The following is a 17902-nucleotide window of genomic DNA, read 5'->3' on the forward strand; positions in this document are numbered from 1 at the left end:
AGTGCTGTCAAAGTTCAAGCGTTTAACTAATTAATTAATCTAAAAAAATTATCACATTAATCATGTATAAACGTATTTTAATCACATTATTAATTCTGACCGCACATGATCCTTTAGCTGACAGTGGATGGTTACGTTAAAGGTAGCACGGGTTGTGTTTGAGCAATAAACATAAAATAAAGCATTAATTATAAATATTTGCATATGACATTCAGAATATTTGTTCTACTCAAAATGTTGGTGTCATTTTTTTGTTCATTTTAAATTAAGCAAGTAATTAACTGATTAGAAAAAGAGGAGGATGAGAGTGTGCAGTGGTTAAAATTTTTTGAAGACGTCCTCAAAATATTAAATGTTGAAAAAATTAACACATAGCAGGTACACTTTAAATTTAGCGGGCAAAACATGTAGATAAAAAAGCCCTTTTAATTAATGGATTAATCATGATTAATCAAAATTCGAAGATGTGATTAATCTGATTAAAATATTTAATCGTTTGACAAGCCCCACTTTCATTCTAATATTTTCGGACTCTGATTAGCACGTTTGCACATGTACTCTTTTTTTTTTTTTTTTTTTTTTTTCTTCTCCCCTGACAATCAGTCATGGTTTTTGTGTAATTTTTAGAAGTGCCTTTTAATTTAGTTTCCGGCTACAGGTGGCAGTAGCGTTCAGCAGCTTTAACGCTGATATGGACCAGTAAACACAATTTTATTGACTTAAAGGGAAGCTAAGAATAGGCAAGAACGTGACCGCTCATGCAATTGGGAAAATCTGCACAAGGGTTTAAGTTGCAAGGGGGGGCAAAATGTTTGTGGCTTGGGTTTACAGTCCGAAACATTTTTCTGTTAGTTAACCTGTGTCTCTCATTCTCTCAAGACAAACACTTAGCGACATGTCAGACTCGGTTTTCCTTTTCTCGAAGGGTCGAGTAGATACCAAAATGCATTTAGGATGCACACATGCAGAGAGAATGTACATTTTATCTTGCTGATGATTATCTGCTGTCAAAACAATTGATCATTCATCTGAACAACCTTGTCAGTTCTAGTATTGCTCAAGTGGCTCTTTGTGAGCTGTATCTCACTTTGAAGCAAATTGTCTGATGCACACTTTTTTGCCGCTTTTTTCAGTGCTGTATTAACCACTATGTCATCAGTGACGTCCTGCACAATTTAATGAGATGAAGTATAAACTACATGTATGACAAGAGGATAGTAGGAGTAAATTTCCACCTCTCAAAATTCCAATTCCCATTAGTGTTAATTTCATCATCCATCCATTTTCTTGACCACTTCGTCCTCACAAGGGTCGCGGGGGGTGCTGCAACCTATCTCAGCTGGCTTCGGGCAACAGGCGGGGTACACCCTGAACTGGTTGCCAGCCAATCGCAGGGCACACAGAGACGAACAACCATCCACACTCACAAGCACGCCTAGGGACAATTCGGAACGCCCAATTAACTTGCCATGCATGTCTTTGGAATATGGGAGGAGACCGGAGTACCCGGAGAAGACCCACACAGGCACGGGGAGAACAGTCAAACTACACCCAGGAAGGCCGGAACCTGGACTCGAACCCGAGTCCTTAGTACTTTGAGGTGGACGTGCTAACCAGTCAGCCACCGTTCTGCTCGTTAATTTTATCAATGAAAACTAAATAAAAATAATTTCGTCAATGCACTTTTTTTTTTTCTTTTTTTTTTTTCCCCCCACCGGACTAAAACTAGACGAGACTAGACGAGACGAGACTAAAACCGTCATTAATAAACAATAACGGACGAAATCGGTGTACGTTTTCATCGACTAATGAAGATGAGACAAAAATGGACTTCAATAAAAACTGGACTAAAATCTATGGACATTTTAGTTCATGAACTAAAACGAGACGAAACTATATGATTTTGAAAAATTCTGTCTCTGTTAATCTGTCATGTGACACACCCCCTTTCAAATATGCAGCTAGCGAGCGCAACGTGCACAAACATGGGACAGACAGGAGGTGGATTCATGGTTAAATGTAAAAAAAAAAAAAAAAAAGAAGTAGAATAAATAATACAATGTCTATAACGTTCCAACAGTAATGTTAATCTGAACGCTAACTAATGCTGGCTAACTTGCTAGCTTGTAGCACGGAGCCACTGTAATTGTATGTGAAGTTGTTTTTCATCAAAAAAGATGAAATAGTGAAATAGTCTTAGAATCAAAATGTTCAACATAATTTGCTGACAAAAAATATATGGGGGTAAAATGATTGTCCTGACTAAAAGTAGACTAAAACGTTGACAGTTTTTGTTGACTAAAACTAGATGAATAAAATGATGTTTTCTTGGACTAAAATAAAGACTTAAATGCTAGATTTATAGTCAACTAAAATGGACTCAATAAAAACGGGATGAGGTTGACTAATTATGATAAAAACTAACAGGTGTGATTGAAAATGGACTAAAACTGACATTAAATTTAAAAATGGCTGCTAAAATTAACACTAGTTCCCATCCATCCATCCATCCATCCATCCATCCATCCATCCATCCATCCATCCATCCATCCATCCATCCATCCATCCATCCATCCATCCATCCATCCATCCACCTTGTCTATAGTGCTTATCCTTAAGTCTGTCCCAGCTGACTTGGGGCAAAAGGCAGACCACCCTCTGGCCTGGCTTGGCTGCCAGTCAAACACAAGGCACAAATAGATACAGACAATCATTCACACTAACATTCAGGCCATCACTGAGTGGGAAATGAACCCACGCTGCACACTGACTGAAGTCAGGCGAGTGAAGCCCTTTACTCTAAGTGACAGTCCAGTGCCCCACAGGACTAATTATTTGACTCCAGTGTAACTCCTTGTAGCCTACTTTCTTTAGTTCCAAAAAGTGCAGATATGCTCCGAATCAGTCGCTGATGGTGTGGTAGTACATTCATCTTTGGCTCGGTTCCTTCCCATTGATGGTGTGAATGTGAGAGTGAATTTTTGTCTGCTTCTACAGAATACAGTATGTGCCCATAACTGTCTGGCAACCAGTGCAGGGTTGCCTCTTGCTCGAAGTCATCTTAGATAGGCTTTAGCTCTGGATAAGCAGCATAGAAAATGGATGGAATAGATTTTCTGAACCCTTAAACGTCACATTAGTGGAGCCATACAAGTCATGCACAATGATGTACAATGATGGCAGTTATTAAAATACTATCCAGTGGAAACTAGGTTTTTGATCCAGTTCTTAGTACCACCGCTATCATATCGCAATTATAGAAAGTTTAGAAACCATCAATACTATATAAAAAAAACGCAATGTAAGAGCTAGGGCTGGGTCTAAAATATCGATATATTGATCTCGAATCGATATTCCTTTTCATTGCCCAATATCGATTCTAAATCCATGAATCAATACTTTTAATTGTTTTTTTTACCCTGTAAATTAATGTGCCAAATAGGGCCCAACCGATTAATTGGCCGCCGATTATAATCGCCCGATTATTGGCCTTCAACTATGGCCAAAACAATCGGACAATTGAGCTAAATGGCTTATTATTATCCTTTTTTTTTCCTTTCCTTTTATTATTTTTTTGAACATATAAACAAATGAACAGCAGAAATAAAACAGAAAACAACAACAATCAAAAGAGAAGAAAATCCCAATAAAATAATCATTCAATCAATCATAACTTACATGTTCAAAAGGGAGTAGGAAGAAGTTAAAAACTTATCTAGTCCTACCCCTTTTACTCAATATATTTAAACTTATTTCATTATTAATACAATTTTAATTTACTAATTATAAAAAATAAAAAATAAAATAATAATAATAATAATAAATGATATATATAATCCAAGTTATATATATATATATATATACATATATACATACATACACACATATATATATATATATACACATACACATATACATACATACATATACACACATATACACAAGTGCACTTAACATATTCACATTTACCAAAAACATATATACATAAATTTACTAAACATATACCATAATACCTATCTAGATCATTTACACATACTCACATGTACATTTTTCATATTCTGGTCTGACATAGATAATTTTTTTGAACTTTACTTTTAAACATTTTTTTAAACTCCAGCATTGAGTCACAATTTTTCAGAGCAATTTCCAAATGATTCCACAGATCAACACCTTTTACAGATACACACCTTTGCTTAATATTTGTTCTTGTTTTGGGTTTTTTGTACACACTTGTACCCCTTATATCATAAGGACTGTGTCTAATTTCAAATAACTTCTGAGTACTGTGGCAGAGTAAATTGTTATAAACTTTATACATTATTTGTGCTATTTTAAAATCCACCAAGTCATAAAATTTCATTGCATTTAATTTAATAAATAGTGGATGTGTTGGTTCTGTATATTTTGATCCATTAATAATTCTTATAGCTTTCTTTTGCAATTTGAAAACGGTGTTAGTATTTGTTTTATATGCCATTCCCCATAATTCCACACAATAGGTCAAATATGGTAATAATAGTGAACTATATAATATATATAATGATTTCATGTTTAAAACATCCTTACTTTTATAGAGTATCCCTATGATTTTTGACATTTTCCTTTTAACAGTTTCTATGTGTGGCTTCCAACATAATTTATCATCGATAATAACTCCAAGGAATTTATTTTCATTCACCCTTTCTATTTCAATTGAATTCACCATAATTTTAACTTGATGAGTGATTTGTCTAGTGCCAAAAACTATGAACTTGGTTTTATTTAAATTCAATGATAATTTATTTACATCAAACCATTTTTTTAATATATTCAATTCATACTCCACAGTAGTCAGAAGCTGCTTCAGGTTTTCTCCTGAACAATAGAAAGTTGTATCATCAGCAAATAAGACACTTTTCAATATTTTTGAGACATAGCAAATATCATTTATGTACAGTATAAATAATTTAGGGCCAAGCACAGACCCTTGGGGAACTCCATGAGTGATCTTCATGTGTTCTGATTGTACATTATTAAACTGCACATACTGATATCTATTTTCCAAATAACTTTTCATCCACTTATAAGCTAAACCTCTTATTCCATATTTATTTAATTTATTCATTAATATAGAATGATCTATAGTATCAAAAGCTTTTTTTAAATCCATAAAAATCCCAACAGTAAATTTTTTATTATCTATTTCGGTAGATATTGCTTCTACAAGCTCCATGACTGCCATTGAGGTGGTCCGTTTTTCTCTAAACCCATATTGGGTTTCACTTAAGAGCTTGTGTTTCTCAATAAAATTATCCAATCTATATGAAAATAATTTTTCTAGAATTTTTGAGAACTGTGGCAACAATGATATTGGTCTGTAGTTATTAAACGTGTGTCTTTCTCCACTTTTATGAACAGGAATGACTTTGGCTATCTTCATTTTTGATGGAAATATACCAGTTTTAAATGATAAATTACAAATATATGTAAAAGGTTGTACAATATATTTCATAATACTTTTAACTAATGTCATATCAATGTTAAGACAGTCAGTAGACTTTTTATTTTTTAATGTTTTCACAACATTTAATACTTCTATATCATTAACATCATTAAGAAACATTGTGGATGAATTATTTACAATGTTCTTATCTATTTCACGTTTGTTTCTTGGCTCTGGGATTTTGTTTGCCAAGTTACTGCCCACGTTAACTAGATATTCATTAAAATTACTAGCTATGTCAGAAATTTCATCAATTACCATATCGTTATCTTTTATAAAATATTGTGGAAAATTTGTTTTTTTAGAACTTTTTTTAATTACATGATTTAGTGTTTTCCATATTTCTTGTGTATTGCTTTTATTCTGTTCTAATAATTCATGGTAATAATCTTTCTTTCTTATTCGAATAATATTTGCTAATTTATTTTTATAGATCTTGTACTTTGTTTCAGCTTCCACAGTTCTCAATTTAATAAATCTTTTATATAAATTATTTTTCTTTTTGCATGCATTCTGTATTCCCTTCGTCATCCATGTCTTATTTGGACCTTTATACTTTCTTGTAATTTTAATTGATGGACAATGTTTATTATATAAAGAAATAATGGTTGACTGAAATTCACTATATGCAATATCAGGATCGTTATTTGAATAAACCTCAGACCAGTTGTGTTTCTCTAAATCCAACTTAAAGGCAGCCATGGAGCGTGTTGTTCTTACTCTAGTTTCAAATGTGTAAGTAGTCGGCTTCATTTTTTTATCAAAATAATCATAAAAAATTGCAAAGATCGGGAGGTGATCACTTATATCGTTAATAAGGAGTCCACTTTCTATTTTAAGGTCAATTTTATTTGTGAATATATTATCAATTAGTGTAGCTGTATCGATTGTTATTCTACTAGGTTTTATAATAACTGGAAATAAACTATTACTATACATCATATTTATAAAATCAGTTGTCTTCTGATGTCCATTAGGATTTAATAAATCAATGTTAAAATCACCACACAATATTCGCAATTTTTTATCATTTGTATAACTAAGGATATCTGTTAACTTATCGTTAAATGTATCAAGACATGATCCTGGTGTCCTATATATACAACTTATAATTACGTTTGATATATTTTTTATGTGAACTTCAATAGTTACACATTCCATTACATTATCCACAGTAGTAGTTAGATGTTCAATTTTACTACATTTGAAAACCTTATCAACATATATTGCAACTCCTCCTCCCCTTCTGTTTTCCCTATTCATTGTAAACAATTCATATCCTTCCATTTCTATATCGCTTATTTTCTCATTATCAAGCCATGTCTCTGATATGGCTATAATTTGGAATTTATTTATTTTACTCAAGCATTTTTTAATTTCTGTAAAGTTTTTATATAGACTTCTACTATTAAAATGTATGATTGAGAATGCACGAAAATCCTTACTTACATTTACATTGAATTGCTCATCAGTGTGGTACTCGCAGGCAAGGTCATAGTTGTTACTACATAAAAATTTATCTGGATCAATGCCATTTTCTGGATCAGATGTCTTATGTTCCGTATAATCAAATATTTGTAATTTTTTTGTGTTTGGGTATAGATTTTCCATTCTAGTATTTGTCAACTTTTCGTCATCAAGTGTACTGTGTCTTCCTTCATTTTATTGATGAGTTGTGTTGGTGCAAGTGTCTGGGTGTGCTTGTACGGGGATGAATTATAAGCTTGTCGTATTTTAGGTAGGCAATATCTCCTCTTTCCCGTGCTGCTTTCATTTCTGGTATAAGTTCTTTCCGTTTTTTTCGAACAATATCAGTAAAATCCTCATTTATGTATATGTTTGTGCCCTTAAGATGTTTTGTTTTTTGTAGAATTTTTATTTTATCTTTGTACTTTTCAAATTTAACTGTAATTGTCCTGGGTCTGGTCCTCCCAGTTTCCCGTTTGTCAGTCCGATACACACGCTCCAATTCTATCTTCTCCTGAAATTGTAATTTATCTCTGAATAGTTTCATTACTTTTTCTTCAGTGTCAGTCCATGTTTCTCCTGGTGATTCTTCAATTCCATCAATAATCAGATTGTTTCTTTTACACTGTCCTTCTAAATATTCCATTTTCTCATTTAAAATGATTAAACTGTCACATATTTTGTACATTTCAGTTTGCATGGTTTTACCGTTTTCAATGTGATTAATTTGAGTTGTTTTAAGATCATCCACCTCCTTTTGCGTATATTGCAGACTCCCCTTAACTTCTTGTAGTTCTCTGGTGATATTGTCAATGCGTGCATTAGTTGAATCCAGTATTATTTTAACAAATCCTTTAAATTGTTCCTGTTGTTGATTTAGGAGTGTATTGAAAAGTTCGTTTTGTTGTTGTAGCATTTTGTTTACCTGTGTGAGCGTTAAGTAGTCCTCCTCCGGTTTTGAGTCCTGTTTCTGTTTTGGTGGCATGTTGTTGTCCGAAGTATCCTGAGATTGAGGGGTCCCCCTCCTTCTCTTCCCCCTCGCCGTACTGCAGTCAACGTGTAAATGGCGAAAAACAATGATGCAGGCAAGCCTGTTGAACAAAACAGGCAAGCCCGCCAAGCAGCAGCAACCGAGAGACGATCAGGCAAGTCCGGTGCGCAACGACGACGGCGGAATTGGGCAGGCCCGGCGTCGAGTAGCTGCGGCTAAAAAACGTTATCAAAGAAAGCCGAAGTTTCCGATGAAAGTACTCTGAATGCACCATTTTGTTTGCTTAGCATTAGCAACTAGTAAGTGTGTAGCGTATGTTATTCTGTTGTCACGAGGTGTCCTTTAAGCTGTTTAATGACACCGCACTTGGCGTTAACTCTAAAACTAAATACACAATGTTAAGAATTACATCCACTGTATATTTAAATACAAAATACATTTCGTTTTTAAAACATTGCTATCCTAACGCAAACAGGAAGTTAGCAAATGCTAACGGGAACTTACCATCTTAGTGTTTTTCTTGCATAGTCACAGTTCAGCATTTGCAATTTTGCTACTTGTTTGGTTGGAAACATATCCTCCTTATTAGCTGAAAAACTGTTTTTGTGTTCAAGCCAAAGCCTATCTAATATAAAACATGTATTTTGGTGCCATCTTGTGGCATCTTGGTGTCAATGAACTCTGTTGAAATGCGGGACAGCTTCATTTAGTAAGGCCACAGCCTTGCCAAATTGACAAAAGTGCTTGGTCACCATCTTGTGGTATCTATGGACAATTACATTTTTGGGGGGTGGGAGTCAATAAGTCATGGATTTTCTCTGTTCACAGCAGGGCTTGGTCCTTACTGAAAATGAATACTTCATCGAACAATTATGAGAATTTAGGTTGTAAATATAAGTCATTGCTCAATGCTTCTGATATTGTTTAGGTTAACACTGCTCACCGCAATGTTGTGTAACCCCCGTTCATGTATTTATATGGCCTGAAAATGACCCCAGTCCCACATTCTGCATCATTATTATCTACTCTTTTCCACGCCATATGCCTGGATCCAATTAAGCATGATAGTTTTGTGCCCTTATTTTCTTTTCCCCCTTATAGCTGTTCAATGTGCTCTCTGATTGCACAATATCCAGTGAGCTGGATAATAAAACATCCACAACGTTCTTATGTTTGAACGACCATCTGCTTTTGCATCTAAATATGGAACGTATTCAGTCGTTTGGCACAAATAGGGAGGAAGTCCTACAAAAAAATAAAAATAAATAAATAAATAAATAAAGTGCAAGCTAGGGCTTCTGTCCCTCAGTTTTTAAAGTTAATGGAAAAGTTGATGACACTGATTAACTTTCAACTTTTTTGGATTTCATACAAATCTTTCCCATAGGAAATAATTAATATACTATTCCAGGGTCAACTATTCCCATCATAACGATGTTATTTACTATACACACAATGTACAGCTGATAAAGGCAAGTAAATTTGGTTGTGAAATACAATAAGGGTGAAGTCAAATACATAAAGGCAGCATGCATATGTGCCTTACAGTTCTGAGGTTCGACTTGGGGCCATTTTTTTCACTTTCGCGTTCACTCGCGAACGCGAACTTGAGATCCTGTACGAGCGCTGTATGATGTCAGTGAACTCAATTCAACTCGCTTCATAATAAGCGTCAGTTAGTCAAATAACGGTCATCAAAAAGAGGCTTCAAGCTGTTTAATGCCATCCCCACGGTATTTTAAACACAACACAGCTTCACCTTATGGAAAGTCTGTGTAGCTCAATGCTAACAAACAATGCAAAACACTATTGACATGCTAATTGTTACATAGTCACTAATTTAGAAGCAATGCGTTTACAGTACAGTTTAACAGTACTCTCAGGCATATATTCTTTATCCTCTACGAAAAATGACCAATATTACAGTATCTTACTGAATCACGTACAGTAGATAGTAGAAAAACAATTGTTATTCTTTGTGTCTGCATGACTGTACAGTAATATACTGTACATCAGGAGCATCACAATGAATTAGATTGTAGCATTAAATGACAATGCACAATTGGTTTAATCATTACATTTGATTTAATTTTGTTACAACGGTACTGTAATGTTTTTATAATGCATACAGTAATCTTATGTCGAGTACTATTTGCCCTTATTCAAAACACAAAAAATCTTTGTTTTTGGGGGAGGATGCTGGGATAGATTAATGGCATTTCTTTTCATTTCAATGTGGAATATTATTTGAGATATGATTTGATTTATGACGTAGTCACTGAACAATTTAAACTTGTATCTAAAGGCACAACTATATGTATGAAAGTAGCAATCCTTTTCATTCTATTCCATTTAACCACATACTGTAGGACGAATAAGTGAAACAATGGAATGTCATTTGTCAGGGTTCTAGTTTTGAGTGGGTTTTGTTTGAGTTTGTCATCATGTTCTTTAAGTTTCTGTTATGATCTGTTGTGTTCGGTTTTCCTCGTGTGTCTCCCATTGTCTCGTCAAGCATTGTCCTGCCCACCTGTGTTTGCCTGACTTCCTCATGTGTCAACCTATCAGCACCCTCTGCAACTTGTGTCTTGCCCAGCTGTCTCGTTGTGTCAATTAGTGTGTTTGTGTATTTAGTCTCTTGTCTCCCCTCTGTCTGTGTCGATTCATTGTTGCTTTCCTCCTGTCATGCTGTCAGTTTTTCCCTTTTTTTTTAAATTTTTTTTTTAACTTCACCTCTGCCTCCTCGTCCTGCTTCTCTGCGTTTGGGTCCACAACAACACCTCAAACACGAATTAAAATACACATAAACACAACCTACATAAAATACTGGTACTAGATACTAATTGGAATAATACAAAATGTTAGGATGCACAACAATCAGTGCATTATCAGAGGGAAATTGAAAAAAAACAGTTGAAGCATCCCCATAGTATGATGAAGAGTTTTTTTGTTTAGTTTGGGAATGCCCCCTGTGTATAAAAATGTGTGTGTGACTCTGATGCTGGGTCATACTCATTTACCCCACAGCGATGAAGAGTGGAGGTGAGTCCGACAAGAGGAAGAATTTCAGTGTGTCTGTGTGTGTGAGTGCAGTTGGTGGTGGAGGGAGGTTCAGGATGAAGGTGCTGTCACATTCCCACCCCCACGTACACACTGCTCTCTTCTCCACCCATTCTAAAAATAGAATAAGAGCGAGTGAACAGCTGGAATGGCAAGTGAGGAAGACACACGCACTTGCGTGTGCACACACGCTGGAATGCTGAGATTGCCCCCGCCTTTCTTATATGATGCTTCATGTTCTGTAAATATCTGATAACTCGATGACAAAACAAGACAATAATTGTAAAGTTCCTCCTGGCAACCTGAAATTATAAATACAATTTCCATGGTGTGCACTGTCATCTCCATTCTTTTATTCAAATGAGAGACCTGTCTTTGTTTGCCCCTCTTTTCCTTTGGATACCCTTCAGAGCAGTCCTTGTGGACAGCATGGCCCATTCACAGCTATAAATAACTCATCCCCCCTCCATCCCGTGCACACACCCCATCCTCACTCTTCACCGCCGCTCCTCCTCCTCCCGCTTATCCTTTAGCTGGACCATTTGCGGTCTAGGCCCTTCCCTCCTCCTGTCTCCGAGGGCCTCACCTCACCTCCTTCGCTTTACAACCTGACAAGCAAAAATGTCTTCCCCACTCCTCACCTCAGGCTCACAACCCCAAAATTCATCAGTGTCGGCCCCTGGATGACCACCGGCCTACATCGACATAATTTTCATGCCATCAAATGATCTATGTAATACTGCATTGTAATTTCATGTGTAATGGATTTTGATTTCTGACATTTGGGGTTTTCCCGAGGTACTTGGCTAAGTTTGGCGGGGGTGGGGGGGTGGGGGGGTGAATCATGTACCTGGTTTTAGGGTCTTCTGACTGAATAGACAGGCCTTAGTTAATCACACAGTGCACCTACTTGAATAAATAAATGCCTTACCTCAAATTAACAGATTTCCACTTGCTGCAATGCCACTACTCGGCCATATTTACTTGGGGCGTAACGAAAAACAATTTGAATCGAAAAATCACTTCATTTCAAAGTTGTGAGTGCGTCAAATGGAATCTCCCCACTTTAAAATGTACATATATTTATATATAGTGAAAAAAAAGCTGTCAAATGATTACATTTTTTAATCAGATTAATCACATCTTAGAATTTTAATCACGATTAATCGCTTAATTAAAAAGGCTTTTTTGTCAACATTTTTTCCCACCAAATTTAAAGAGCACCTGATACGTGTTTTTTTTTTTTATTATTTTATAAAAATACATTTTATTAAAAAAATGTATCCACTGCACATGCTCATCCTCCTCTTTTTCTAATCAGTTAATTACTTGCATAATTTAAAATGGAAAAAAACTGACCACAATAGTTTGATGTGAACAAATATTCTGAATGGCATACTCCCGACATTTATTAAATGTTTTACCTTAATGCATGTATGCAATGTACTTATGTTTATTGTTCAAACACAACTTGTGCTACCTTTAACGTAACCATCCGCTGTCAGCGCAAGGATCATCTGCGCTAAAAATTGGTAGTGTTATTAATCTCCGTTAATACATGATTAATGCAATAATTTTTTTGTGATTAATTTATTAGTTAACGTTTTAACTTTGACAGCAGTAAATTGAAATACTATCAAATCATATTTTATTGTAAATCTCAACAAGAGACTCAATCCAAATGTTTCCATCCATCCATCCATCTTCTACCGCTTATCCGAGGTTGGGTCGCGGGGGCAGCAGCTTTAGGAGGGAAACCCAGACCTCCCTCTCCCCAGCCACTTCAACCAGCTCCGCCGGCAGGATCCCAAGGCGTTCCCAGGCCAGCCGAGAGACATAGTCTCTCTAGCGTGTCCTGGGTCGACCCCGGGGCCTCCTGCCGGTGGGACATGCCCGGAACACCTCTCCAGGGAGGCGTCCAGGAGGCATCCGAACCAGATGCCCAAGCCAAATAAGCTGGCTCCTCTCAATGCGGAGAAGCAGCGGCTCGACTCTGAGTCCCTCCTGGAAGGCCGAGCTTCTCACCCTATCTCTAAATGAGAGCCTGGACACCCTGTGGAGGAAACTCATTTCGGCCGCTTGTATCCGGGATCTCGTTCTTTCGGTCACGACCCACAGCTCGTGACCATAGCTGAGGGTTGGAACGTAGATCCAACGGTAAATCGAAAGCTTCGCCTTTTGGCTCAGCTCTTTCTTCACCATGACGGACCGATACAGAGTCCACATCACTGCAGACGCTGCACCGATTCGCTTGTCGATCTCTCGCTCCATCCTGCCCTCACTCGTGAACAAGACCCCAAGATACTTGAACTCCTCCGCTTGGGGCAGGATCTCATCCCCGACCCGGAGATGACACGCCACCCTTTTCCGACTGAGGACCATGGTCTCGGATTTGGAGGTGCTGATCTTCATCCCAACCGCTTCACACTCGGCTGCGAACCTCTCCAGTGAGAGTTGGAGATCCCGGCTTGATGAAGCCAACAGCACCACATCATCTGCAAAAAGCAGAGATGCAATGCTGAGGCCACCAAACCGGAACCCATCAACGCCTCGGCTGCGCCTCGGCTGTGCCTAGAAATTCTGTCCATAAAAATTATGAACAGAATCGGTGACAAAGGGCAACCTTGGTGGAGTCCAACCCTCACTGGGAACGAATACAACTTACTGCCGGCAACGCGGACCAAACTCTGGCAACGGTCGTACAGGGACCGAACAACCCGTATCAGGGGGCCCGGTACCCCTTGGGACCTCTTGGGACAATCCAAAGGTTTGTCCACCTAATTTAGAGAATACAGAACATTGCATATATATGCCTGAATTGAGAAACAGACTATAATAGAATAAGTTCAGCTTTTTGTCATTAAAAATATCAAAAAGTAAAGCATCAAGCAGTTCTCTTAACACAGCACCGAAAAGTTCTCTTGTCTTGCATTGTGTTAACTTTTGGTCTATAATTGTACATTCAAGGTTCATATCCTTCATAAGAAGACCAAAAAGTTCTCTTGACTGCAGGGCTGAAATATAATTTCAACCTTCATATCTATGATATGATATCATAAGAAATAAATCCAGGACAGTGCACCCTGCCAGTGTGAGAAAGCTCCCTTGTACTTCCCAGTATTAAATGTTATTAGAGTGATGATGAAGCTGGGGGCTAAATGACCTCAGCGACTCTAGTCCAAAGTCTGTGAGAGTGCAATAAGTCATTTTTATGCTGCGCAAATGAGTGGAACTTTAACGCGAGTGATTCTGGGGGTCATTTTGTGCAAGTGGCCCCTCCCAGCGCACGAAAAGCTGCAAGGAAGATGTGCTTATGAGTGCTTTCATTTTTAAATTATTGCTGTTGAAACGTGAACCGTGTCATTCACATATTTCACCAGTGACAGTCAATAACCCTTTCAAAACCCGAATATTACCAATATTCGGGTTTTGAAAGGCCATGTAAACGTGCAAAACCCACATATGCTCTTATTTGGTTTTTAAAATCCACACCAGCAGAACTTAAGCATTAAGCACTTACCCTCATGTAAGAAAATGTGTTCCCATTTAGACAAGATCTCAAAAATTTACTTACTTTCCGCTAGGGGTGTTAAAAAAAATCGATTCAGCAATATATCGCGATACTAAAGCACGCAATTCTCGAATCGATTCAATAGGCAGCCGAATCGATTTTTTAACATCCATTTTTGATGAAAAAATATTCAACAAAACGTCTAACTTTCACACCTTAAGCATGGAAGAATGTTTTATTAATGGAACATTAAGCCTTAATATTTTATTTCAATGCTGTTCTAATATGAAAAAAGGTTACAACCTGTTTGTTAAATACAGTGGCTCACAGTTATAAAACTGAAGTTTGAGATCAATAAATAATAAATTTTCATACAAATCTTACAGTGTACATGTACAAGTTTACTGAATGATATTTTCTAAATTTGAGTTAAAAAAATCGCAACAATCAACTTGTAAATTCATATCGGGATTAATCGGTATTGAATCGAATCGTGACCTATGAATCGTGATACGTTTCGTATCGTCAGGTACTAGGCAATTCACACACCTACTTTCCGCTGTGTTCGTGTACATCACCTCAAACAACAATCAGCGCTCTCATATCTCTTCTCCAGATACGCCGTCTTGGTCGTGGCTGCCGCAGTTCTGCAACCTTCGAGAGTTGCGTCGCAGGGCCCAGCTCCGACAGTTGGACGACTCCAGCGGCAACATGGTGCACATCAAGCAGAAGCTCTACCACAACGGCCACCCAAGCCCCCGTCATCTCTGACTCAATAGCGGAAACACAACCAAACCTGAGCCTGCCCGTCCAGAATCTTCCTTTCACCCGGCCCCAAACTTCACGGCAGGTGCCCTCACGGGAAACCACGCGCACCTTGAATAACGTTGCCCTCTGAAAAGCCCCAAGAGAACTTTCCTCGGTCCGAAACAGGCCCCCGTCAGCACCAGAGAAAGTCCCAAATGAAGCAAATTGGGTCCAACATTTTGGGAGCAGGAACAAAACAAAACAAAACAAGAAAAAAAAACATTTTTAAGGGTGTTTTTTTTTCTGTATGGAGACATTTTCTGTGTTCATTGTTTAACTTGGCATGCTCTTTTAGAACAGGGTACGATGTGGGCAGTGTTTGCATTTTTATTTTGGGTGGGAGAGTTGTTACATTTCGGGGGGTGAATGCAACTCTTGGGTGGGTGGGTTTTTGTGATGTTAGATTGCTGCTTGTGTACATAGGTATAAATATGGACAGGGGTGGAGGGAGGGATGAAAAAGAATAATGGAAGAGGGTTTTGATGACGGCTTGGTGGGTCCAGATTACAGCAACGGAACAGGAAGATTAATCTGTTTTAAAACTGGAAGTGAGAACGTGAAATTCTGCCAAAAAGAAATAAACACAGATGAATTAGCTTTATAGTGAATTAACTGAATGTAATATTTTTTTTCCCTGTAAATATGTGAGGGTGAGGGAACGAAAAGGGTTGTGGTTTGGGTTCTCTTTGCTCTATATTATTATTTGTGAGAATACACAAGAGGAGAACATACGCGGTAACTGATTTCACATACAGACCCCTTTTTTATTTTCCAAACACGTCACTATAAAGATTAAAGACCCCGTGAAGTGAATTATTATATTTGTTTCTAAATACATACATGTTTAAAGATAATTACTGAAAACACTCACTATAGGTTATACCGTTAAACTGTGTTCACCATTTAAAATTTGCTGATGTTTTGCATGTGGCAAAAATAAAACAAAAATAATGTCCCCCCCACCCCCACCCCCCACCCCCCCCCATCGCTTTTGCGCGCACATCAGTGGCAATTGTGAGTTGTCGGAGTTACTTTTTTATTATTCTTTGTCTCAAACTTACTATCTCTTTTGCTAGCTGGTGGCTAGCTCATAAGCTAGCTTGTGGCTAGCACCTCTTGTCGTAGCATGGAAAGCGCCATAATGATTCAGCTGGTGGCTTGTTTTAGTGAATATATTTTTGCGGCTCACACATGTACAAATGTATTGGCATAAAGGGGGCGTGGTTTCACGCATTCAGCATAAAGCCTGTATCTCACTGAGTGGCGAAGTCTTGTGAGTGTTTGCGAAGGTAGCTAAAGTTGATTTTCTGTCAAGGTTTGTACAGAATTGCAAACGGTCGTAAAGACAAAGCGTGTTAATGGTAATTGATAAACGCCACAAATGGTGTTCTACAGGAAAACACAACATGAAAATCTGTTGCGACCATAAGTTAAAAATTTCTTGGTAACAAGAAAAACTGTGATCATTGTAACTACTTGAGAATGTCCGGCGAACGTGTTTGCGACCGTTTGCATCCTTGAATGAATGCCGACGAAAAATCATTCACTATCTTGGCAAACACTTGCAAGCCTTCCCCGCTCAGTGAGATGTGGGCTAAATGTTTTCACTGTTTTGAGAGCGGCAACAACGGCGAAGACAGAGAGTCGGGCATGCTGGTTAACAACACTCTTAGGAGACATATTTATTTACACTTTACAGGGACTTTAAGAGGTCATTTGTTTCCCAAGTTTCACAATTGATCAGTGACTGTGTACACGTGTAAACTCGACAGCCTACACCTCAAATAGAAAGTTCATTTCCAACCCCTCAAGAAGAAGTTTATGGTTTGGATCATATAACTTCTGTGGCGCTGTAGACTTCACTACCACGACACACAACACCTTTACAGTAGGTACTGTACTATGTGGCGTCTGTAAAGGTGACGTTTATTGTAGAGATTAAGGAGAAAGTGCTGCAAACATTTCAACAGTGACCCAAAAATACTTAGCAGACACACACAAACACATTTATGTAATCCCCTCTCACTTATCACCATCAGCGCAGGGAACCCTCACCAGATCCCCGCTCGCCCACCCTCTTCCTGTCCAGACATTGCTGTTGTGAGGATGAAATGTCTGTTTTATTAAAAGTGCCATTGAAGCACAGCAGTGACCTCTGATGTTTGATTGTGTCAGTACAACCACACTCATATCGGTGCTTCGAAGAATGACAGTAATTTCAGTCAATGGGGTAGGCTATCAATTGATGGACCCAGACACACTGATATCTGTTAAGTGGATTTACGGGAAAATACTATAACTGTCAAACTATAGATTTATAGATTAGAACCTATGGATGCATAAAAATAAATATATATATATATATATATATATATATATATATATATATATATATATATATCCATCCATCCATTTTCTTGACCGCTTATTCCTCACAAGGGTCGCGGGCGGTGCTGGCGCCTATCTCAGCTGGCTCTGGGCAGTAGGCAGGGGACACCCTGGACTGGTTGCCAGCCAATCGCAGGGCTATATATATATATATATATATATATATATATATATATATATATTTATTTATTTATTT

General features: G+C 37.5%; 1 protein-coding gene across 1 annotated transcript in view; it reads left to right on the forward strand.

Moving 5' to 3' along the window:
• Window positions 1–17470, forward strand: part of tmem240a (transmembrane protein 240a) — a 34896-nt gene extending 17426 nt beyond the window's left edge. Inside the window, exon 4 of the mRNA XM_077515096.1 lies at window positions 15128–17470. Within this exon, the coding sequence (XP_077371222.1) occupies window positions 15128–15282 (155 nt within the window). The 3' untranslated portion in view covers window positions 15283–17470. The remainder of the gene's footprint in view (window positions 1–15127) is intronic.
• The last annotated feature ends 432 nt before the right edge of the window (window positions 17471–17902 follow it).

Source organism: Festucalex cinctus, chromosome 2 (genome assembly GCF_051991245.1).
Source record: "Festucalex cinctus isolate MCC-2025b chromosome 2, RoL_Fcin_1.0, whole genome shotgun sequence".
In the NCBI taxonomy this organism is placed as follows: Eukaryota; Metazoa; Chordata; class Actinopteri; order Syngnathiformes; family Syngnathidae; genus Festucalex; species Festucalex cinctus.